Source organism: Calliphora vicina, chromosome 5, assembly GCF_958450345.1.
Source record: "Calliphora vicina chromosome 5, idCalVici1.1, whole genome shotgun sequence".
Classification (NCBI taxonomy): Eukaryota; Metazoa; Arthropoda; class Insecta; order Diptera; family Calliphoridae; genus Calliphora; species Calliphora vicina.
The window spans coordinates 2572135-2597132 of NC_088784.1; the positions used below are offsets into that span (position 1 = coordinate 2572135).

The 24998-nt window shown below is 29.4% G+C and overlaps 4 protein-coding genes across 7 annotated transcripts; 2 read left to right on the forward strand and 2 right to left on the reverse strand.

The window, feature by feature from the left end:
* Nucleotides 1–6084: 6084 nt before the first annotated feature.
* LOC135960841 (trypsin beta) lies at nt 6085–7277 on the forward strand. Its single transcript, XM_065512239.1, has one exon. The coding sequence runs from the start codon at nt 6127–6129 to the stop codon at nt 6928–6930; it is 804 nt and encodes a 267-aa protein (XP_065368311.1). The 5' UTR covers nt 6085–6126; the 3' UTR covers nt 6931–7277.
* Nucleotides 7278–9654: 2377 nt separating this feature from the next.
* On the reverse strand, nt 9655–10522 carry LOC135960426 (trypsin beta-like). Its single transcript, XM_065511715.1, has one exon. The coding sequence runs from the start codon at nt 10482–10484 to the stop codon at nt 9714–9716; it is 771 nt and encodes a 256-aa protein (XP_065367787.1). The 5' UTR covers nt 10485–10522; the 3' UTR covers nt 9655–9713.
* A 1943-nt stretch (nt 10523–12465) lies between these two features.
* Mlf (myeloid leukemia factor) lies at nt 12466–20524 on the forward strand. 4 transcript variants are annotated; one of them, XR_010576559.1, is made up of 6 exons: nt 12466–12661; nt 13381–13583; nt 14593–15139; nt 16194–16535; nt 16974–17467; nt 19611–19830. XR_010576559.1 is itself a non-coding variant. In XM_065510964.1 (5 exons), exons 1-5 carry the CDS (start codon nt 12612–12614, stop codon nt 19792–19794), a joined length of 1326 nt encoding a protein of 441 aa, XP_065367036.1. In that variant the 5' UTR covers nt 12468–12611; the 3' UTR covers nt 19795–20524. The 4 variants fall into 4 exon arrangements, 3 of the variants coding, with proteins under 3 accessions (XP_065367036.1, XP_065367038.1, XP_065367037.1); XM_065510964.1 differs by lacking the exon at nt 16974–17467 and having other exon boundaries at nt 12468–12661; nt 19611–20524; XM_065510966.1 differs by lacking the exons at nt 16194–16535; nt 16974–17467; nt 19611–19830 and adding an exon at nt 15610–15864 and having other exon boundaries at nt 12477–12661.
* Nucleotides 20525–20855: 331 nt separating this feature from the next.
* bug (thioredoxin domain-containing protein bug) lies at nt 20856–22587 on the reverse strand. The gene is made up of 2 exons (XM_065511464.1): nt 22508–22587; nt 20856–22441 (listed from the first exon to the last, which is right to left on the reverse strand). Exons 1-2 carry the CDS (start codon nt 22542–22544, stop codon nt 21561–21563), a joined length of 918 nt encoding a protein of 305 aa, XP_065367536.1. The 5' UTR covers nt 22545–22587; the 3' UTR covers nt 20856–21560.
* Nucleotides 22588–24998: the final 2411 nt, after the last annotated feature.

Genomic DNA, 24998 nt, shown 5'->3' on the forward strand with positions numbered 1-24998 from the left:
AAAATACAAATGAAGCATGGAACTTATACAAAGAAATCAGAAATAAATATAAAGTCAAAATTGAAAATGAAAAAAATAAATATATAAATAATAAAATATGCAATACAACTAACCAAAAAGAAATGTGGAATAAAATAAAAGAATTAGTGTTAAGAAAACCCAGACCTGTGATAAAATCTGTGATATTTAAACAAATAGAATATAAGGATAGTCTGCAAATAGCCGAGAACTTTAATAATTACTTTGTAAATAGTATTAAAGAAATAAACAATACCATTGATTACGTGCAATATGAAAATAAAATAGATGTTATAACTAATAAATTTAAATTTCGTGCAATAAATCTACTAGAATTAAAAAATATATGTAAGAATATGAAGAAAAAACCTGATTATAATAAAATATCTATTAAAACGATAACAGATAACTGGGAACTAACAGGAAATATTTTACTAAAAATAATAAATGCATCATTAAAATCAGGAATTTTCCCAAATGATTGGAAGGAAACGATGGTTACACCTATTGAAAAGGTCAATAACACAATAATGTGCGAAGAATTCAGACCAATAAATTCCTTAAAAACGTGTGAAAAGATTCTTGAAAAAGTTGTCAAAGATCAATTAGAGGAGTATATGGAAAAATATGAACTACTATCGAAACATCAATCAGGTTTTAGAAAAAAATATTCATGTGAAACAGCGGTAAATTATGTTATAAACAGATGGAAATTTATAAAGAGAAATCATAAAATTATGGCAATATTCTTAGATTTCAAAAGAGCTTTTGAAACAATTGATAGAAACATTCTGTTACAAAAATTACATAAATATGGTATACAAGATAATGAATTGAAGTGGTTCCAGTCATATCTGAATAATCGTAGACAAAAGACTAAAGTGAATAATGTAAAATCAAATGAAATAGCAAATGACTTTGGAGTACCTCAGGGATCAATTCTGGGAGCTCTATTATTTATTATATATATCAACGATATGCCAAAATCATTAGAAAAATGTGAAATTGTAATGTATGCGGACGATACCCTAATATTTACAGAAGCTGAATCAGAGGAAATATGCAACTACAATCTAACAATCGATATAAATAATATTGACAAATGGTTAAAAATGAATAAATTGAAATTAAATGAAAATAAAACTAAGCTTATGGAAATAAATATGGACAGTAACATAACTTTTAAAATTAATAATGTGATAATAGAAAAAGTAAATAATATAAAATATCTAGGTTTTCTAATAGATAAGGATTTAAAACTAAAACAACACATTGAATATATTTGTAAAAAAATTGGAAAGAAAATTGGTTTTTTCAAAAGACTACGAAATAAAATTTCAATTAATACAGCTATTAACATATATAATACTATTGTTAAACCACATTTTGAATACGGATCAACGGTTTTATACACATGCTGCTCAGATGTACATATTGATAGACTACAAAAACTACAAAATAAGGCGATGCGTGCAATACTAAGATGTAATAGATACACACCGATAAATAACATGTTAAGCACTCTTAAATGGCTTAATATAAAACAACGTTTAGAACTAAATACTATAAATTTAATACAAAAAATGAAAATAGGAAAAGCACCAGAATATCTGAAAGAACAATTAATATATGTTGGTGAAATTCAACCTTATAACTTAAGGAATGCTCAAGACTTTCGACTACAACGTGCGGATAATAACAACACACAAAAATCACTGTTCTATAAAGGTTTAAAACTATACAATACGATGCCAAATAGTGTAAAAAACGAGACAAACAACACCATCTTTAGAAGGAAAGCAGTTGAATTTATAAGAAATGTTAATATAAATTAGAGCTTAATCTTACTATGTAAAAATAAATGTAAAAATTTGTTATACAAAAGTATTAAAAATACTACTAATAAAATACAAAAAAAAAAAAAAAAAAAAATATTGGAACATCGACTGAGCTATTTATAAGCATTATGAAGTCGAAAATGAAAATCGTAGAAATTACAAATGAAATGACAAACTATTACCACTCATAGTGAATGTCATTAAAAGAGGTGAAAGGAGGATTTACTTCTTTTAAGGGATGGCCAATTATTCACTGACCCGGCTGATAAAGCTAACCTTTTGTCTGCATTATTTGTAAATAATTCGAACTTACCAGAAAACAATTAACCACTACACGAGCTCGAAAAATATCGTTAATATGCGAATATATTCATTCGGTTTTAGCGGATCTAAATATAAACAAGTCTCCTAGATGGTATACCAGCAGTGTTCTTCGACGCTATCTGATCCACTGGCTAACCTTTTCAGTAGGCTGAAAATTATCGACCAATAGCAATTTGTTAACTACCATCTTCTTAAATATTTAGAGTCCAGCAATTTACTCAGCGACCAGCTGTATGGCTTTCGTAGAGGACGCTATACTGGAGACTTGCTAGCCTTCCTATCGTAAAAACTGTATCGTTTTATTCACCGTTTTGGCGAAAGTAAAGTGGTGGCTCTAGATATTTCTAAGGGCACTGCTACACCTTCAATATATATTGTGATATTTGGATAGCGATCCATTGTAATGGATCACGCAAAATTAGGTTATTCTGCGATTTGGATCGCTATCCATTAATACTGCATGCTACACGTTCAATAAATATCGCGATACTGGATCGCGGTCAATATATATTGAACGTGTAGCAGTGCCCTAAGGCGTTCGATATAGTATAGCATGGTGCGCTTTTGGTATCGGTAATAACTTGTCTTGATTTATATCTTTTGCATATGACTGCAACATTTGCTATTCATATTTATTCAACTATAGACCAAGTCTGTCGGAGATTGGTGCAAAACATGAATGTTACGCTTAACCAAGATATTGTGACAATCTCTGAAAGGGGTTGTGCGAATAGAGTCGAATTTAATGCACGTAAGCCTCAAACAAACGCACAACAGATTATATTGGTCCATCTGTTTTTATGGGTGGTGTAAATATTAAAGAATCAGAAGTTCTTGATATTTTAGGCATGAGTATTCAAGTGTCGAAAGAATAATTCAAGTGCCTTTGATTTCTAAAACGAAATACTTCACTCCATCTGAACTTATAACCGACCCAAAATGGAATACAACTCTCATGTGTAGACCGGTGCTTCGAAGTAAATTTTGGAGTGACGTACAGGAGAGGGCGAAAGTGTTTATCGGCTTATCGGTCGCAATGTGGGTTGTGTTTCACAGTTCTACCGATTCTACAATGATATGTGCTCTACTGAAATTAGGGAACTTGTTCCCGAAACCCGTACTTTTTTTAACTCAATACACTTTCTTCCGCAAGGGCTCATCAATTCGTTGTCGCCTGGACAGCTTCGTGCTGAAGTCTTTCTTGTCACTTTCAATATAGGAAAATTCAAATCAAATGTTCACAAACATTACTCCATCTATCCTCCCTTCCATAAACTATTTTCCTAGTTCCAACACAATGCATTGCATGAGTGAGTTTTAAAATATATATAAAATATTGTTGGTTGTTCAATATTTTAATTCGTTTCAAAAGATAAATTTTTCAAATCCTGATGTGTATAAACAAATTTAAACAACTATTATTGTAATTATTTTCTATTAATGGGAATATTCTTTAAGTTTATCGGGGTTGTAATAGAATCCAATCCAGAAAAAAAGGTACATTTGACTTATGAAATCCAATGTAATTTTTTTGTTTAATCGATAAAGAATTTAATTCTAGATGAAATATAAAACCGATAACTTTCGTTTTAACGAGATCAATGTACTTTTTCTGTCATTTTCAAAACCGATTCCGATAATGATTGTATTCTATGACAACCCCGTATAATTCATGAACCTAAAATTTCAATTTGTATTCAGTCGAAATTTTTTTTGTCATGTTGTGTAAACCGTTTTGGTTGGTGCGATCAGCAACAAAGTTGACATCACAATATATCTGAATATTATAATTTATTATGAAGACGTATAAAGAAATTCCCAAAATTTACCGGGATTTTTTTTTAGAAATTGCTGAGAAATTTTTTCCGTGTTGGAACCCTAGTCTAGACATATAGGATTCTGCTCTACCTCACTAATTAAATAAATTTCTCATTTGTGAAATCTAAGTACATAATATCAATACCTATAATGTATGTACTTGGATTTAATAGATTATTTTCATTACGAAAACAAATACAGATTAAATAAAGTACAAATTAGTACAATGTCTAGCCATACAAATGATTGTTAATGACAAATCAAAAGAATAATATATAAATGAAAGATTATCACACTAAATAGAAACAGTTTTTAGTTAATTTCCCTGAGTCATTTAGGGAATTCTTTTGAATTCATAAATTAATCAGTTAAATTCAAACTATAATTTGCGAGAACCTACATAAATACTGATAAGCCAATCAATATGCATATAAAATTGTGATATTTATGATGAAAAATAAAATCTTTACCGAAAACAAAACTGGGTATTTGAAACATAACAATAATTGTATAAGAATCTGTGTACCAACTTCTGTTCGGAAGATTGTAAAACCATTAGCGATGATTTTAAATTTTAGAATTTATATAGCTTTTTATAAAGTTCTACTATATGTTTGTTTTTATAAAACGATAAGAGTTTTAACCATATTTTGCCATAAATGTTATTGGTTTTTGTTTTAAATTAAAAATACTACCGAACAGTTTATAATGGATATAAACTCATTATGTTGTATAAATAATTTCGATAAATCGTAGAATATTAATTCATAATAATAGGGTGGGCCTAGTTAAGAACAGTAGTACAATAATAAACTTTTACAAATATACCTATTCGTAATATATGTAATTAATAATAGCACTGTAAGTAAAAATTCAACTTTTGGCTCGTAGAATCCAATATCATACTCCGTAAAGTAATTTCAAAATAGTATTCGAAATTGTTTCCTTAAAATATAATCAAAAATCATAATACATATTTGTATAAAAATGCCAAATCTCCTGATTTTGATCTGTTCTTTTAAAACATACCCCTGGATTCTACGACCCAAATTTATGTTTACGTGTCTCAGCATTTAGGTTTGATAATTTCACATAATTACTCGTAATATTACAGAATCATAAATATATTTTCCACATAAAAAATAACAATTTTGTTTTAAACAAAACAGTAAGAGAGCTATATTGGCTGTGTCGAATCTTATATACCCTTCACCAAATTATACTTCAAAATACAAATTTTAAATATTTTAAGGTAAACAACATTTTTTTTTTCAAAGTTGTTTTTTAATTTTTTGTAAAATTTTTTTTTCGAATTGTTATGTATTTCTAATTTTTTTTTAATTTTTAATATTTTTAATATTTTTTTTTTGTTTTTTTAAATTTTTTTCTTGGTGAAAAAAAAATTCGGGTTAAAATTTTTTTCGATTTTGACCCATTGTAGGTCCAACTTAATATAATTTTATGTAGTCGTTGCAAAGGTCTTTGAAATATCTATCATTAGATATCCACATTGTCTATATTAATGACTTAATAATCCAGATATAATATGTAGGTCAAAAATCGAGGTTGTCCTGGTTTTTTTCTCATATCTCAGCCAATTGTGGACCGATTTTGGAGATTTTAAATAGAAAACTTCTCGAAAGCATGTCTGACAGAATTATTGAAGATTTGGAGCACGAAGATATCTGTGGTCATCAGAAAATTTCAACAGACAGACATGACTTAATCGACTCCGCTATCTATAAGGATCCAGAATAGGATCGGAAAATTATATTGTGGAAATTACAAACGGAATGACAAAACTTATATATACCCTTCTCACGAAGGTGAAGGGTATAAAAATAAATCTTATAAAAGTTGAAAGAAACTTGGACCAGTCTAATTTAAAAATTGAATAAAAGATAAGTACCTACTTTTTAGTTCATATAAACTATCGTTTGTTAATTGATATCAGCACGAGTACGAATTTTGCGTTCGACTTTGCATTTGATAATACATATACGATTTACGATTTTCTTTTAAAACGCAATGATTATCCATTTTAAAGTCTCAATACAAATTCTTGCCGCTACGGTTAGTGGTATATAAAGTCTTAACAAAATGTTTTGAGCAATTATTTCTTTTCAAAATGTTTAAGTGTAACGGTTTCTTAGCTTTTATAGTGTTTATAACAATTGCTGAATTCCTAAATGGGTTTGTGGTGCCCAGTGCAGTGGATAGTAATAAAGGTCGCATTGTGGGGGGTGTAGAGACGTCTATTGAGAGACACCCCTATCAAGTTTCCGTGCGCTTGCTAAGTTTTAAATTGCTACATATTTGTGGTGGTTCTATTTATGCTCCTCGTGTTGTAATTACTGCCGCTCATTGCATTAAAGGACGTTATGCTTCACATATATGGATAATGGCTGGAAAATCATCAATAATTGATCAAGAGCCGGCCCATAAAGTTACAAAATTGATATACAATCCAGGTTATAATAAAAAGGCTCATCTAAATGACGTGGGTCTTATAATATTATCAGAAGAGCTAGTCTATTCTTCTGCGATTCAACCAATCTCTTTAGCCTTACATAAACCTACAGTTGGATCCACAGCCACCGTTACCGGTTGGGGAAAAGATAATGAAGATGCCGAGTTTTTGGAAAATAACTTACAAGCAGTGGAATTGCAGATAGTCGATCCTGACTATTGTAATATGCAATATTCGGCAAAAAGTTTAACTATTACTGAAGAAATGGTTTGTGCCGGTGTCGAAGATTTTTCAAAGGACTCTTGTCAAGGTGATTCTGGTGGTCCGTTGACAATCGATGGCGAGTTGGTTGGTATCGTTTCTTGGGGTATTGGCTGTGCTCGCGAAGGATTCCCCGGTGTTTATGCTAGCATTCCCTATCATACTCAATGGATTATAGACAATGCCGAACCTTATATCTAAATGACACTGAACAAATTTATGATGTCGCTGGCGAAGGATCAAATTGTGAATACAATGAAATTAACGAACAAAAGTTTAATGAACAAATTTTAATTTTAGTTTTTAAGTATATACATTAGGGTGGCCCCGTTTGTATGGAGAAAAAATAAGGTATCGATGTTCCCGCCTAAAATGAAAATTTGATTCATTCTAAGACTACGTTTTGAAATTTTTTCGTCCTGGGGTCAATATTTGGCGAGCTGGATCAAAGGATAAAAAGGTCCTTTTTTGAGGTTTTTTACATTTTTTCCATATTTCTTCCAAAGGAAGTATATGTAAATTTGGTATCATATGAAAGGTCTTTGAGAGACGCATTGAATTAGTTAAAAGAAATTTAAAAAAAAAAATTTTAATTAAAAAATTTTAAAAATTTTCGACAAAATTTTAGTTTTTTTTAATTTTTTCATAGAATTTATTCAAATACATAGATGAAATTTCTTGATCATAAACATCATGTAATTTCACCGAAATGGTTTTTCTCGTTTTTTAAAATTCAATCCAGTTCAATGTTTATTCAAATTTGTTTAAACCTAATTTCATCCCTATCTGACAATCTCTGTACTCAATTCATAGTATATGTATGGGCATCAAAATAACTCAAATTTTATAAGCTTTCCATCGATGTATAAATTCTTATACTTTTCTTTTGTTACACTACGAATATTTAAATTTAAGCTAAAACATTTACTATACATCGCGCTATAATGATTATTTTAATGTTATTCCTTTGGAATGTTGTTGTTAATTTTAAGTAACATGTGAAAAACTGCTTAACAGATAGGGATGAAATTGGGTTTAAACAAATTTGAATAAACATTGAACTGGACTGAATTTTAAAAAACGAGAAAAACCATTTCGGTGAAATTACATGATGTTTATGATCAAGAAATTTCATCTATGTATTTGAATAAATTCTATGAAAAAATTAAAAAAAACTAAAATTTTGTCGAAAATTTTTAAAATTTTTTAATTAAAATTTTTTTTTTTTAAATTTCTTTTAACCAATTGAATGCGTCTCTGAAAGACCTTTCATATGATACCAAATTTACATATACTTCCTTTGGAAGAAATATGGAAAAAATGTAAAAAACCTCAAAAAAGGACCTTTTTATCCTTCGATCCAGCTCGCCAAATATTGACCCCAGGACGAAAAAAATTCAAAACGTAGTCTTAGAATGAATCAAATTTTCATTTTAGGTGGGAACATCCGCAACTTAAATTTTGGGGCCACCCTAATATACATATGTATATTTTACAAACACATTTGTATACAAATGTATTTGAATTGAATTACATTTTAATATTTTTTAATAATCAAAAATGTAGGTGGTGGTTAAAAATATTAAATAAAATCCCTTAATTTTATATTGTTACAAAATTGAAGACAAATTTGGCCTAATTTTATTTTGGAGTGAACTGACATTTTTTAATAATGATATAGAAATTTAAGGTTTTCAATTCAGCAATTTGTTAAAAATATGTTGAAACAAGTAAAAGAGCTATAATCGCCGAATCTATATACCCTTCACCAAATTATACTTCAAAATACAAATTTTTTATATTTTTAGGTAAACAAAATTTATTTTTTTTCCAAAAGTTGTTATTTTAAAATTTTTTAAAATTTTAATTTTTTTTTTATATTTTTTTTGTGAAAAAAAATTCGGGTTAAAAAATAATTTTTCCGATTTTGACCCAAAATTGGTAAAAAAATGTTTTTGATGAAAAAAAAATTGCGAAACAAAAATTTTCAGCAACATGTCACCAAAAATATTTTTTCATCAAATTTTTGATGAAGGGTAATTATTAGGGTATTCAATTAATCGGGTTTCTGGATTAATCGGTTAATCGAGGAAATAATTAATCGGGATTTAGATTTAATCGGTTAATATTAAATTATTCGATTAACCGAATAATTTCTATTTTAATTTTAAATTGAAAAGAAAAACACGAAAAACAAACAAAACATAATAATTCAACTCTAATTCTCTCGATTTTAGGGATATCTTCTGAAATAATCTTTTAAAAAAAGAATGTAATTTAAATGCTTCAATTTTAAACAATTTTTTTTAGTTTTAATTAAACTTGACTTGAAAAAACTATCTCGCGATTATAGATGTTGGAGAAATCGAAAGTATCCAATTTCTCAGCTCTTTTTTAGTTTTTTCTAAGCATATTTTTTTAGATTTCTAATACTTTAATAGTTTCCTTAAGTTCTGATTAAAGACTCGTTTCAGTAATGTCTTTAGTTTCGTCTATTACCATGTCGTCCTTCAACTCATTATCACAAAGTTCATCATAGAATATTCTAGAAAAAATGTCATTTCCAAATTCCTTAATTTCAGTTTTTGTACTATACTTCAAAAAACTATTGCTAGAAGGGAATGTTCACGAGTTAAGAAATTAAATTTTAAAAAATAATTCTGTATAAAGTGCAAACAAAAAGACATTTCGGTTAATCGACACAAATTAATGTTTTATTCGTTATTTGAAAATCGTCAATTTTAAATTATTCGAACAGTTAACCGACAAAAATTAATCGGTGAACCGATTAACGGTTAATCGATTGAATGCCCTAGTAATTATATACGACACAAACGAATTTAGCACTCTTACCTGTTTTTTCTTAAATTTACTGAAGTAAAAATTGGATTAAACAATAATTTCAGTAAAAAAATTATTACAAAATTTTTAAGTTAATCAAACAATTTATTTATCATATAAGCTCCAATAATGGTTTACTACATTTAAGCCATATTTGCATCAATCCAATTTCTCAAAGTAGCAACATTGCTGTAAACGCCAGGGAAATTTTTCTGGGCACAACCTACGCCCCAGGAAACGATACCAGCTAATTTTCCATTGGCTACCAATGGGCCACCAGAGTCACCCTGGCAAGCATCCTTACCACCACCATTGACACCGGCACATACCATCTTATCCGTAATTTGGTTGACATCACTGTATTTCTCTTGGCACTCGGGTCTGGCGACAATTTCAACAGAGACCTGTTGCAATATAGAGGCAGCTGAACCGCCTTCGGTCAAAGTACCCCAACCGGAAACCACAGCAGGTGTGCCAGGGGCAGGCTCTTCAGAAGCCAATTGAATGGGCTTGGCAGTAGCGCTGTAGGGAATGTCCGAGGCCAAAAATATCAAGGCAACATCATTGTTGATGACTGAGGAGTCATAATTCTCGTTCTTAATAATACGTTCAACAAGGACAACATTATTGTCGCCACCAACAACCGTAGTTCCATATTGCACGCTGTAGGCGCTGGCACCCAAGAAAGAGTATATACAATGAGCAGCGGTAATTACAACGCGGTTGTTGACAATGCTGCCACCACAAATGTGGGAGCCAAAAAGACGTATGGATACCTGATACGGATAAGAGTCTATGGTAGTATCTTCACCGCCCACAATGCGACCATCCAACTCCGGAACACGTGACTTAATAACACTACCATGGACTAAAGTGGCTACGACAGCCAGTAAAACAAAAGCGCTGCGATACATTTTGACTTTTTGAAATCGTTCACAAGTCTATGAGTCTTTTAAAGGCGAACGCATTATTTTATAGCGAAAAATTGCAAATTTTCTAGATGATCATAAATTTGCCTGAACAACTTTAGATAAAGAATTATTAAAAGGAAAATATTCAAATGTTTATGTGTAAGTAATTTACAAAAATCAAAACATTCTTATCTTAAAAAATTATTGGTAAATTTGTGTCTTTGTTCGTATGACGCAGTCACTGCAGTTTAAAATCATTGATGTATTTATGATGTTTTAACAAAATAAAGTGCTGTTTATAAATAACATTCTTACTTATATACATATACATACATACTACTTTCATAGATTATTCGACTTTTTCCAGAAATCACTTTTCGAATAATTCGTTAAAATACCGTTACTGAAATAATTCAAATTAACGTTATTGTAATATTTTAACTTTAATGAGTGTTAAGGTACGTTGACATTATTGGAATGTTTGACAAAAAAGCATGACCACAAAAAATCGACATTTGTCTTTCCCTTGCACAAATATTTATTTAAAAAATTGTAACAACTATTTCTTTATTCAAATTTACACAACAACAGTTTAAGTAGTCACTGTGTTTTTTTTAAAAATACACGTTTATAATTCCTAAATTATACAGCACACTGTCAGGCAGTTAATTTATCTTTACTTACACTGTTCTACCATCCAGATGTTTCCAGTACCATCTATCGAAGCTACTTGATAGTTCTGTTCACAGATTATTACAATGATCAACTCAAACCTTTTATTCAATGTTATAATGGTCCACAGTTATGTTAAAATAATCTTCACATATATGTCAATAATGTTCACAGTTATGATGTTAATCGGCCTGTAAACAACATTATCCACAATTAGAAGTCTCCAGAAGTCGAAATGTTGAGAAACATAATGCAACTTGAAAAAAGCCATTAGAAACCGTTATATTTGAATTCAAATACAATTTCGTAACAATACATTTAGGAAAATACATTAATATGTATGTATATACAAAACAAATGTGCAACTTTGTCTAAGTCTTATATACCCTTCACTTTAGTATAAAGAAGAATTTATTGGCAAACATAAAATGTTGAACAATTTTATTTTGTTTTTTATGAAATGTGTTGTTTGTGAAAATCGCCAAATTATTTTTGAATTTTTTTAAGTGTATTTTCTATCAAGAGCAGTGTTGTTAACTTAGCGATTTTGAAAACAGTTTCAGGTCTGAAATTGTTTAGGTTACATAACCCCACGTCTTGAGTAGCTATCGTTTTGTGTTCACAAGAATAAAACGTCGGCGACTGAAACACAGTTCTTCATGTTCTTCGGTGTGGCTTTTCATGTGAATAATTTTCTTTGGAATTGTTCTGACAACGTTTTTCGAACAAGGACATGACATCGACAAAAGTTCTCCACACGATACAAATTCATGTGCAGACAACAAAATTGTTCGCTGTGTGACCAAATTGTAGTCCTGTCAATACCGGGGGTTAGTGTGTTGTGGCTGCAAAAGTCAACTTATAAAAAATTACCCAGTACGAATTAATAAGTAATAACAACAGGATTACTCAAAACAGTTTATTTGTATGCGCTTTTGAGATAAAAAGCTTTTGTGCCACTAAAGAATTGTATACATGAAAAATAAGCGTGATTTGGCTTAAAAAGTGTCGTTTGGACAGTGATTTAATCTTCATGAGTAAAAGTGTTGGTATTGATGGGCATATTCAAATAAAATCTTGCATTTAATATATACTTACTATAATTAAGAGATTTTTATCCAAAATCATTTTCAGCTGTTTTGACATTGATGTAATAAGTTACCATCACTGATAGACGAGTATCGATTCGAGACTCGACTGTTGTTAATATAATGTATTCATATATGTGTACTAATTTTATAGCCATCTCTTTCTAACCACAGTAATTTCATATGTTGCCAGTATAGTTTCAAGGAAATTTGTAGAATTTTCAATCAAACGCAGAAGAAAAGCGAGAAGAAAAACACACCACACGATTGAACATTCAATTATTTACAAAAGATTGTGCAAACTATTAAAAAAGTGAATTACAAGCATATTTTAAACAAAGTTAAAAAAGATAACAAAAAATAAATAAAAATGTCGATGTTTGGTTCATTAATGGGAGATTTCGATGATGATATTTTTGGGTAAGTTTTTGGAATGTAAAATAAAATGGTAGAGAAGTTTAAAAGTAATTGAAAAATCTGTATGTAAATGTGTATATTATATATTTTTTAAGTTTTTTTTTTATATGGGGCGTGGAAAATTTTCTTGTTAATTGCAGGAAAAAGTGAAAATTTAATTAGGAATATTATGGATGAAATGGAAATGTAAATCAAAATTGTTATTTATGTGTGATATGATGGTTATAAGCGATGGCGATGATGTATGTAGTGTAGATGATTGTGGTGCTAATATGTAAGGGTTTTTTTATGTAAATCCTACTCTGCACTACCCCCACACTACTCTCCTTAATAGGTGTTACGAAAATAATCAATAATTGGTTATTTTATATTTTATTTAAAAAAAGGGAAAATACACTTGTTTGGAATATTCAAGAATTTCTATTGTTTTGTTTTTAAAGATTATTGCTATATAGTATATCTTTTGGAAAATCATTTTTTTTGTAGTTTATATATTTTTTTTTTCAGTTTTTCATTCTAAATTCTTTTTGTAAAAATTTTTCGTTTGTATAATGCCTATCAATAAAAGGAAGAAATTGAAATCTGTGTTAAAAACTAAACATAATACTGATGTAGTTTTTTTCGCTCATCCATTTAGTTTAGTCAACGATATTATAATGTTAAGGTTTTCTTTCTTATAGAATTATTTGCTGATTTTTTATTATTTGTTCTTTTGCTTTTAGAAATCACATGAATGCCATGAACATGCAGATGCGTTCCATGAACCGTTTGATGAACACTTTTATGCCTGACCCCTTCAATATGTTGACCAACTTTGATGGCGGCTTTCAACAAAATGCCCTAATGGAACGCCAAAATCCTCATCCCATGGGTGGATTATTTGGCTTTCCAGCTATGCCCAATATGAATCGTTTATTAAGTGCAGGTAAGCTTGAAGTTTTTGCTATTTTGCTATATTGTTCATTTTAAAATATCGATTTAAATGTCCAATATGTATGTCGGTATACATACTACAGAAAATTATACCAATTGTGACAATTTTATTAGCAAGAACAAAAACTAATATATTTCGCTCATTTGCTGCAACAACGTCATAATTCAAAAAAGTCGTTTCGAGAGAAATAGCTTTTAATGTATAATGTACATTTTACTATTTCTTAAATAAATTTTCATCAAATATCCTGATTTAAATGGTAGATGTTAACATCTTTCTAATCTGTGTTTAACCCAAATTTTTACTTGTCAAATATACGAGAAAACATGAATTTAATTTTTGATGTTTACAACAAAAAAACACACAAAAAATAATTGACTTTTTTGAAAACTGATAAAACTATATGAAAGACTATAGAACGGCGCATATTTTGTATTACTCAGTTCAAAAAACACTAATTTTCAGTTATAACGTTGTTGCAGCAAATGAGCGATTTATAATCTTATCAAATATTATTCAGGAGGGTGAGGTTATTTTTATTGTTTTTAGAAAAAATCATTCGAATTTTTTTCGAAAATATTTGCATTCGAATCGTATTACAAAATAATCCACTAAATTTGCTGCAAATTAAATTAAAAATAAAAGAAATTAAAAATACAGATATCGAATTATTTTACTTATGTCAATTTAAATTTAAAAAAATCCTTGAGACCCTGCTATCACATTTAGGCAAAAGAACACCTAAATGATAGGACCAAGTCGGTCTGTATGTTGAAATCAACTTTCAGAAACCGCCAAATAACTTACATACATGATTCATACATCAGTTTAACCGCTATGGTCCAACTTAGGTTGCTACTTCGATTTTTCTACAAAATGTTTTTGAATCCAAAAAATTTTTTTCACCAAAAATTATTTTTAATATTTGTCTTGGTATACTTCGGTATAGTCGAAACTTAAACCTCATAATGATTAAATTGCATCTACTATTAAATTTTAGATATTGGCAATCCCGGCGGTGCCGCCTTTTGTTCAAGCTCTGTCATAACAATGTCCTCGGGTCCCGATGGCCGACCACAAATCTATCAGGCTACTAGCAGCACAAAAACTGGACCTGGTGGCATACGCGAAACCCGTCGTACTGTACAGGATTCAGTTAATGGTGTTAAAAAAATGGCTATAGGTCATCATATCGGTGATCGTGCTCACATTATTGAGAAAGAACAAGATTTGCGTTCGGGTCAATTGGAAGAGCATCAAGAATTTATTAACTTGGAAGAAGACGATGCCGAAGACTTTGATCGGGAGTTTACTACAAAAGCAGGTGGTCCCTCGGGACGTGGCGGTGCTAGAGCTATATGTGCTGCACCAGTACCACAGCAAGCTCTTACCATCGAAGAAATAGATGATGACGATGATGATGTTATTGAAACGGTTCCTCAGGTCCAAAGACCATCGTCGTCATCTTCACAACATCGTAGACATATGCCAGCTATACCGGCACCATCCCAGCCACCATCATCATCAACTCAAATACATCAAAATAGGTAAGTGTTTATTAAGATGTCGTTAATAAAATAAGGGCATTGTTTCTTTTGTGTTGACAAAAATTGTAAATATTTTCATTTTCATTATTTTGTTTGTTTGTCAAAATTGTTTTTGTATATTGAAGTCCTTAATAATATGTTTAAAGCTTTGGCAATAAAGCTTTATTAATCCTTAATTTATTTAGCAAAAAAAACGCACTAAGTGAACAAACAAAAAATAATTATTTTACGAGAATTATGTAGCTAAAAGTTTAGATTGAATCTTTTAAAATGGTTCAATGGTTAAAGGGAGCTATAGCCAAAATGATATAATTTTTACTCAAATTAAACAGCATTTTGTCTATAGCTTCTCTCTAACTAGAAAAATTTAAAGTTCGCCTTTCAAATTTATTAAATTTTCCTCATTTTGAATTAAATTTTTTGATTTTTATTAAACGAAACAAATTTTCAAATATTTGATCTTTTTACAGATATAATCATTATTAAATACAAAATATAAAGAAAACACTTAAACTTGCTTAAAAGTAAATGAAAGCGTATAAATCTAAAAACAAGACACTCCCAGCTACTAGCGATCTCCTCCTCTCTTCTAAATAAATAAAATCTCTAAAAGAAAATGCGCTTAAATTTAAAATACTAACGAAATACTTACGATAAATCTTAACAACATCATACAATACTAATTAAAACTTAAAATAATTAAATCCAAAACCAAAAAAAAAAAAAACTCAGAGGTAGGCGGAAATAACTATTTTTTAAAATTTATGTTTTTCAGTTATACAAAAATAACATTTTATTATTATAGATTTCTTTTGTTTTGATTTTAAAAATTTACCTAACTCTTGTAACTTTTCATAAATCCTGCTCTTGTTTGTTATTTTCTTTAATCATTCATCAATTAATTCATTTAATTTGAATATTTCTTTAATTTTATTTGAACTCAAACACAAACACTTCATCTCTAAATAAATAAGTAACTCTCTAACTAGTACATATTTTCAATAAAAAATGTGAATGAACAAATCAATATTTTTCTCTAAAATTCATCATTCAGCTCTACTTCTAAATTGACTACGTCCACTTCTAACTCGGCTACCAAAATGTCGCCGTCGTCATCATCTTTTGCTACGTCCAGAAATAATATAAATGCTGGTTCTTCTGCATTGTACACAACATCTGCCAGATCTTCAGCAACGACAGCGCCAACTTCATCAGCAACGACAACAAGCAGTGTCAATAACAATCCATATTTATCGACAACTCCCAGACGTTCGACCTATCGTGGCAGTCATCATTTAACCGGAGCCTCAGCACGTAGACCTCTGCGAACTCCACCATCTTCGCCGTTAGCTACAACACCAACAATCCACAGTCATAGTACAACATCTACGCCAAGGTTTGTGTGTTTACCTTAACAAACAAAAACGTTTATCAAAAAATGTCTTTACCATCATCTAAAAGCGTTTAAGCTAAATATTTTACATAGACTACCGCGCAAAAACTGCATTTATTTTAAGATTTAAATCGTACATACATTCAACATGTATTTTTTCAACAAAATACCCTCAAATTATTACGAAATTTGTTGTTTAAACCTTTGCTTAATGTGTGTACGAATATAATATTTCTTCAGACATTTAATACAGACTCAGTCAGTCAGACCTTTTAATGGTTTTTCAAAATTTCGTTGGCTAAACCGTAAATAATTTTTAACAACAACAAGCTTTATGCGTGCGCCTTACTAAACCCCCAACATTTTATTAGAATTTATAAATACAATTCCAATCATTTAACATCATTAAATCTAAAATCCAAATTTTTCTCTACTATTTAGAGATTGGCGTTTATATAACCCACGTTTTTATCGCAAGTAAAAACACAATCAAAATCACAAAACAAAGCAAAAAAAGAAAAGAAAAACCAACCAGCAACGATCGCAAAGAATGAAACCCGATATTGTATTGCAGAAAACCACAAGAAAATAATGTTTTGAAATGTGTTCAGCTTAATATTACTACGACGACTACAACAAAACACTCTACCTATCAACCTAGCTAGCTATCTATCTACCACCAAACAATACTACTCCACACATGTTATTTTTTATGCAAGTAGTTTTAGAATTTCATCGTTAAACATCTCTACTTAAATATCAAATGATATTCAACGTGCATCATAATTTCTAACAAACAAACAAACTATCTGGTCCTCAAAATCAATCAATCAATCAACGTTTTCCAAATGATTTTTCTCTCTTACTCTCTGTCTCTCTCCATCCATCCACCATCTACTGAAAATTCTTAAGCAACAACGTACCTGGGTCTACGTGTAAGATTTTTGTATAGTTTCCTTAATCTCATACATTCTCCTAATTCACTTCACTTTACATTGGTTTTATTGTCATCATTAAAATTTTATACAAATCTGTAAATATGTTGCCATCCATCTCCCTGGAATTGCCCTTCAAATCATTCTAATTTATTCTTATGCTTAAATTATTTACAACATTTATAGAATATGACGTGTTTTTTTTCCAAGGGACATGTGTGTGCGTCGTCTAATTAACTATTCTTCTTATGTATTTATATTATGTATTAAATTCCTGCGAAGTTTGCTTGTGTTTATATATATATATTTTTTTTTTAATTTGTGGTTTGCTTCATGTTTCTAAAACGAAATGTGGATATAAAAATAAAACAAACATGATGACGGCACGGCGACTACGGGTGGTAGCTTTATAACAAACGAAAAATAAGCCCTCTAATCAGTATTTTTTTTAAATACTTTCTTTCAAAATTAGTTCATAATCATGGCATTTCATAAATCATTTAATATACATTTAAAAAGTTCTCTTTTTTAATTTGATTCATATTTTTATATACTATATTTACCATAGGCTAACATAGAGACGAAACGCCATTGTCAAACAACTAACTCTTGCAACAACAAAATACATGCTAGTCAATGTATTTTGTTGTTGTAGTTTTGTTTGACAAATTGGAGTGTCTCGTCTCTATGTATAATTCTTTATAATATTTACATTTAGCCCCATTCTCACGACGTCTGGTTATTTTTTTAACTTAAGGCTAAAAATAACTAGACATTGTGAAAATGGGGTTTGCTGTTCCTTTTTGTATTCCGTTTGGAAAATAAGTACAAAATTTACAAAAAATCTTCTCTCCGTTCGAATATAGAAACAGTCAGATACTTTATTTTCGTGTGGGTAAGATTTATAGGTTTTAGTTAGAATTTAAGGGAAGAACTTTTTGTACTCAATATTCCTTTGCAATTTGTTGTTTATGCACTTCATCATTAATCGTATATGTATATTAAGGTCTGCCCTAATTAAATAGCAATAGTGTAGGCAATGCCACAATTTCAAACTGCACATTTAAACTGGGAAACTTGCAGGCATCTATGGCAATACCAAAACATAGCTACCCGGCTAATAACGTTTGGTATTGTTGCCTATTGACTTTAGCAAATCCACTATTTCTTGATCACTTCCCATTACACTCAACTTATTGGGGTCATTAGCACATTTAACCATTATGAGAGATTTTCGTGGACTTTCCGAGGCTGTTGTAGAGGGTAGCAATTGCAAAATAGACTCATAATCCATATGACATTGTTGAGTGTCTTTATAGCTGATGTAATGCATAAAACAATACAAACACTGTCCTCTGAATACTCCCAATTTGACTACCGTCATTTCTTCCACTGTTTTTGTGGCATTATTATACACACTAAATTAATTATAAGAAATAATGTTCGTCTCAACTTTCCGTAGCCCTAAACAAATATTAATTATTTCACGATTGCCCAATATTTCGTTATCTTTCGAAGCCCCCAAGTAACTTACATATATTATTGGTACATCAATACATCCGCTTTGTTATTTAAATTCTGGAAAATAGGCCAAATTTTTTTCATCAAAATATTTTTTTACCCATTGGTGAAGAGCCGAAAATAGCTCTCTTATTTAATATTTTTTGCTTATTTTTATGCATAAATTCGAAGGAATTCATTTGAAAAAGTGCAACTTTTTTTACAAAAAAAAAAACTAATACCTCCTTTATAATTGAGCACTGAACATCAGCTTCTACTAATAGCATTTTGTATAGGGGACTATAGCGGGGGAAACTCACATTCGATTGTTATTAAAAATAGAATGCATGCACTCTCTTAAGTTGCGTTACAAATTTTCGTTTATATTTTAATTGTTCAATCATACAATAATAAAATAACATTTTCATCTGACATTTTTATTTCAAATTGTTTGAATCCTTTTCTAAATCCTTATAAAATTTACATGTTTATTTTAATTATTTACGTTTTAATATCTAATGTTTTTATTCACTATCTCTCTCTTTCTCTCCTAAATGTTAAATACTCTATATATGTTAATATAGAAATAATACTGCAGAACTGTTAATGAAAAATTAATGAAATTGTATTTTGAAATTTACAGCGTTCATCCACATCCTTATAATACATCGGCAGCCAGACGTTCCCATCATCATCATCACCACCACCATCATCATCAGCATCGTCCTAAACAACATGCAACAAAGCAGTATACAGCACCTACTTCTGCAAACAGCAATAATCAAATCCCGTCACAAGCCAGGGAGGAAGATAGTAACTCCAAATAAATAAATAAATAAGGTGTCGAGGCAAACAAAAAAAAACTCCACTGTTTTTTTTTTATAATTTCTTTGGGATCGCAAGAAGAGGCCCTTTTAATCGAGAATAGAAACCCCAGAAAATAATATTAGCATTATGTATTAATTAACTATGGTCAAAATTATAATTATTATTTACCTTATTTTATCATAATTACATTTAATTTAGTTTAGTTTTAACATCTCAACAAAATTCGTTCAACTGTGTGTGTGAATGAGAGTGCGCAAGATAAATTCCAAGTATGATTGATTGTTGTATCAAACAAAATATTGTCAATGATGATCGGTTAAGAATTCCCTAATTGGATTTTTAAAGACATCAATCTTTTTTTTTTTTACAATACAAAAATTTCAAATTACTAATGATTTCATAAAATTTAAGTTATTTCTTTTTTTTATTTTAGCTTTTAATTTTTATAATTTTGTTTTTTTTCCAACTCTAATTTCTTGTAGTGAATTTTTTTCATTTAAAATTGTTTCCTTTTTTATTTTATATTTTAAATTTCAAGTTCTTTTTAATTAAATTCAATTCAGTTGCGTTTGGTTTTTATTTAAAACTTGATAAAACAATATCGTAACGTAGTATGTAATAAAAATAACAGAAGCAAAAAAGTAATAATTACAATGAAAAATCATTTAAACAGAAAACAAATGTATCTAAAATGTTTCTTGAATAAACAAAATTTAAAATAAAACTCGAGTCCCTTTTGTTTTTTCCTTTTCCTTATGGTTTGATTAGGTGGCTAAGGTGAGTTTCAATAAACTAAAGTATACTTTGAGGCATTTATATGCCAAAGTCTAAAATGGTAGCCGAAACGAATTTTTTTGTAGCATACCTTAAGGCGGTAAAATTAAACAAAAATTAATTTAATCCCTACTATTTATTTCTGATAGCCTGGTATTTTGCCCAAATTTTTAAATTTGCTAAATGAGACTACGAAACAACTTTTTTGGTTAGGGTTACCAGCATATTATTTTAAAGTGCAATTTAAATGAAATAAAAAATGCAATGCAGTATCACAGTACCACAGTTTTATTTTTTCATACTTTTATTTAAAATATAAATCGATGAAATGAATTTTACATAAACTATAGCTTTGTTTCATCCAGTATAGTCTTTTTAGCTTGTTTCAGAATTCCCCTAGAGATTTTTTGTTGTTTTTACTGCAAATCTGACAAATTTTGGAACATAGTTATAAATTAAAGTTGCATTGATATACATTTTTGTCTTCAATAAATGACAAATTATTGTTATATAATATAAATACATAAATATTTGAATTTAAAGCTAATTTTATAAATCATGTTCATAAACAAAATTTAGTTACTTTAACATGACTTAAATAAACCATAGATCAATTTAAAATTACAGGAAAAATAGGTATATGAATATTTAAATTGTTTTTTTGCATTAAGGGTATGTGATAAAAATCGATTTTAATTAGATTACGATTTTAAACCGAATCATAATTTTTATAGATTAATTAAAATTCAATTAATTTTCTTGTTCTAGCATCTGAACAAGGATTTAGTTAAACAATACAAAGTTATCATCAATTTATTTCACATACCCGATAAACACATATCATATGCATTTCACATGTTAAAATATAACAAAAGCACAATTAAACGTGTTTCTACTATCGCCTCCTACATATTTAAGCAAGTTATCAACTTAAACGAATCTTACATCCAATTTAAAAATCTAGTTTTAAAAATAATCCCGTGCTAGTATCCTAATGTTCCAGCTGTGCTTCGGATTCTCTCCAGTTACGTTTTATCATTTCCACAATTTGCTTAAATAACTGTGATTTGGAGAAATAAAAGCCAGCACAGGATAAAATAAACAACCAAGCCAATATGAGAACATAATCGGTGTGACTCAGTACTTTCAGCGATAATGGCGAGGGATTTCCATGCTTAGGCACTTCGGCTGGTTTGAGTCCCGTATGGCGTGTCACAAATGTATTTAGATTACCTTGAGCACGATACTTGACCACCGGTCTGCCCTGATGGAATAGCATTAGCGTGGGCAATGCCACAATACCAAATTCCGTATTGAAGCTGGGAAACTTGTAGGCGTCTATGGCAGCTACAGGTATTGTTTTGAAGGCATATGGCAGATCATTTATGGGTATGGCCACCAAAGAGCAGGTAAAACAAGTGGGTGTATAGAAAAATACCAAAACACAGCTACCCGGCTGATAACGTTTGGTATTGTTGCCTATGGGCTTTAGCAAATCCACTATTTCTTGAACACTTTCCATAACACGAAACTTATTGGTGCCATTAACTATCGAGGGATGATCCGGCAGACATTTAACCATTATGGGAGGTTTTCGTGGACTTTCCGAGGCTGTTGTAGAGGGTAGCAAATGCAAAATATACTCATCATCCATATGACATTGTTGAGAGTCTTTATAGCTAATGTACTGCATAAAACTATACAAACACTGTCCTCTGGATACTCCCAACTCGTCTACCGTCATCTCTTCCACGGTTTTTGTGGTATTGCTGGCATTGTTGGGATTATCCTTTTGTAAAAAATCAAACAGTTTGTAGACGCTGACAAATAATGAGTTTTTATTGGCCGCATAGGTTCCCGTTGCGCTGATAGCTGTTTAAATGAACAATAATTTTGTTATTTTCATAAAGTATTTATATGTGTTAATATTTAACTCACTAATTATAAGGAATAATGTAAATATATGAATTTTCATTATTAATTTTGGCTTTTCTTAAACACTGCTGCTTCTTTTTCTATCTTTACTCAGCTGTTTTGTGTTTTTCGAATAACGGGTACTCGGTAGTGGTTTTCTTTATTGCAAACTGTTGCCATATTTTTACTTTTGCTAGTGATAAAAACCGGCCATTATGGGGATTTACGTTGTTAATAGTTGGAAATCCGTGTTGCCAGTTTTACAGGTATATTTTTTGGCATAGTTTCTTAAATTTCGAATTATTGAAATAAAATATCGTTAAATTTAACAACAATTAGTAATAAATATCCATAAAAGGGTAATATAGATGATTTAAAATAAAAAATCAATAAAAAAGAATTTATTAAATTTGGATGATTTATTAAAAAGGATTTAGCTTTTTCCGTTTTTGTAGACACTCTTTTTGTCCTATTTTTTTTTTATCTATATCTGGATAAATATGTCATTAATATAGACAATATGGATATCTAATGATAGATATTTCAAAGTCCATTGTCCTAAGTCCTCGAATTTTTGTCAAAAATTCTTTTTTCAAAAATTTTTTTTTTAAAAATAAAAAAAAAATTAAAAAATAAAATTTGGAAAAAACTTTTTTAAAAAAAATTTTCAAAATTATTTTGTTGACCGAAATAACAGTTGAAAATGGATGATTAGAAAAGATAAGAAATATTTTTAAAAGCTAACGTGATTAAAACAATTTGATGGACTAAGGATAAGTTTTGGCTGCAATAGTGTGTATAAGTTTTTTCTGACTCACTCTTTATTGTAACTTATGCAAGTGATGTAGTAAAAAGTTATTCATCATTAATTTACATAGTACATTTTCGAATATCCCATTTCTAGTTTATATGTTCAGTTACACCTTTTGCGACATTTTGGCATTGGAATCAAAAAACTTTTTCAATTGAATTCATTTGATTTTTATTTAATATATTACAAGATGTTCGTTGTGACTGTAAAAAGAAAAACTATAAACTAGATATATGTAAAAGAAAACGAAGAAAATCTTAAGTTTATGTGATAAGTTTTTTTTTGGTAGAACTTATTACATACATACAACATTTGTAGATGTCATTCACTCACTCATTGGCTCTTTAGTTTTGAAACTTTACTCCATATACTCCAGCTCTAGTAAGGCATGTGGTTAGAGGGAGTTTGATCTTATATATAGATACACAAAAGAACATACATATATATGTATTTATCTAAATTGCAATTTACAATCAAAGTCTTGCTAGGACAGCCAAAGAAAGGCTAAAATAATGAAGTTTTTCTGTTTTTTTTTGTATTATTTTCTTTACCTAAGAAAAATGCATTTAAAATGATGACGGGCAAATGGCCAAAAAAACAGAAATCTTCTTAAAAGATTGAAAAATGTGTCTGTAACATGTTTTTATGTGGGTGAGTTTTAAACATTATTAAAAAATATCGACTAAAAAGTTTTTGGCTGTAAACAACATGCTCAAGTACAATCTTATTTATTTTATTGTCTAAAAAATGTTTTAAATTAAAATTTCAAAGTTCTAAGTACATATGTATTATGTATCGCTTCCTTACTTCCTTTTACTAGTTCTTATGTATTTTACCATTATGAGTTCCATATATAATCTTTTGATTCTTCATTTTCATGTATTTAAGTTGTTATTTTATATTATGCATATTAAAAGTAAATTTCCCAACTGCATAATGTGACATTATTTTAAAATAAAATATAAGGAAATAAAGCTTTTAAGAATGTGTTAGTTAATATTAAATTCCATGAATATTCTATATATTTTTGCCATTCTAATTTTAATCTTCTATCTTCTATATATATAAAAATTAAATGGTCCATGTACATATGTAATGGCATCACGTGAGAACGGGTGAAACGATTTGGCTGATTTTCAGTCAACTGTAATATAAAAGCTCCCTAAAGTATGCAGTACAAATTTAGATATTTTATTTGCAAATAAATAAGAACAGATACTTACAATGAAAAATGACTATTGCTTAATTCACAGGAATCTGTATCGTGTATTAAATATTTTAAAATCCAAATATGAAGAAGAAAAGCAGAAAAATAGAACTGAAAAAAGTAAATTAATTATTTTTTTTTGGCGAAAACTATACATTTGCTGCAGACATTAAAAAAACTGTTTGTAGTTTTATTCTTCTTCTCAATTACTGGTATTCACATTACATTAATAGCACGGAAATCAATACAACTGTTTAAAAACATAAAATACAAGTGTTTTTTAAGTGTATTTAATTTTTGTATGAAAATTTCCAACAATAATGCACTCGGTATAATTAACCTTCGCTTTACCAAAGGTTTTTTTATGTACATGGTTTATCAATACCCACTCTATAAATATATGCGACAAACGAAATTTTAAAAAAAATGGAAAAAACCTTATAAAAAGTTTAAAATGTGTCTATTAAATTCTATAGAACTCTAAAATTTGTTCAGTG

Bases quoted from the DNA above. Each gene is read 5' to 3' on its own strand.
- Mlf (XM_065510964.1), top strand. From the start codon at position 12,612: ATGTCGATGTTTGGTTCATTAATGGGAGATTTCGATGATGATATTTTT. The intron at 12,662-13,380 runs GTAAGTTTTTGG...TTTTGCTTTTAG, and splicing joins TTCGATGATGATATTTTTGG to AAATCACATGAATGCCATGA. The intron at 16,536-19,610 runs GTTTGTGTGTTT...TGAAATTTACAG, and splicing joins AGTACAACATCTACGCCAAG to CGTTCATCCACATCCTTATA.
- LOC135960426 (XM_065511715.1), bottom strand. From the start codon at position 10,484: ATGTATCGCAGCGCTTTTGTTTTACTGGCTGTCGTAGCCACTTTAGTC.
- bug (XM_065511464.1), bottom strand. From the start codon at position 22,544: ATGAAAATTCATATATTTACATTATTCCTTATAATTA. The intron at 22,442-22,507 runs GTGAGTTAAATA...TCATTTAAACAG, and splicing joins TACATTATTCCTTATAATTA to CTATCAGCGCAACGGGAACC.
- LOC135960841 (XM_065512239.1), top strand. From the start codon at position 6,127: ATGTTTAAGTGTAACGGTTTCTTAGCTTTTATAGTGTTTATAACAATT.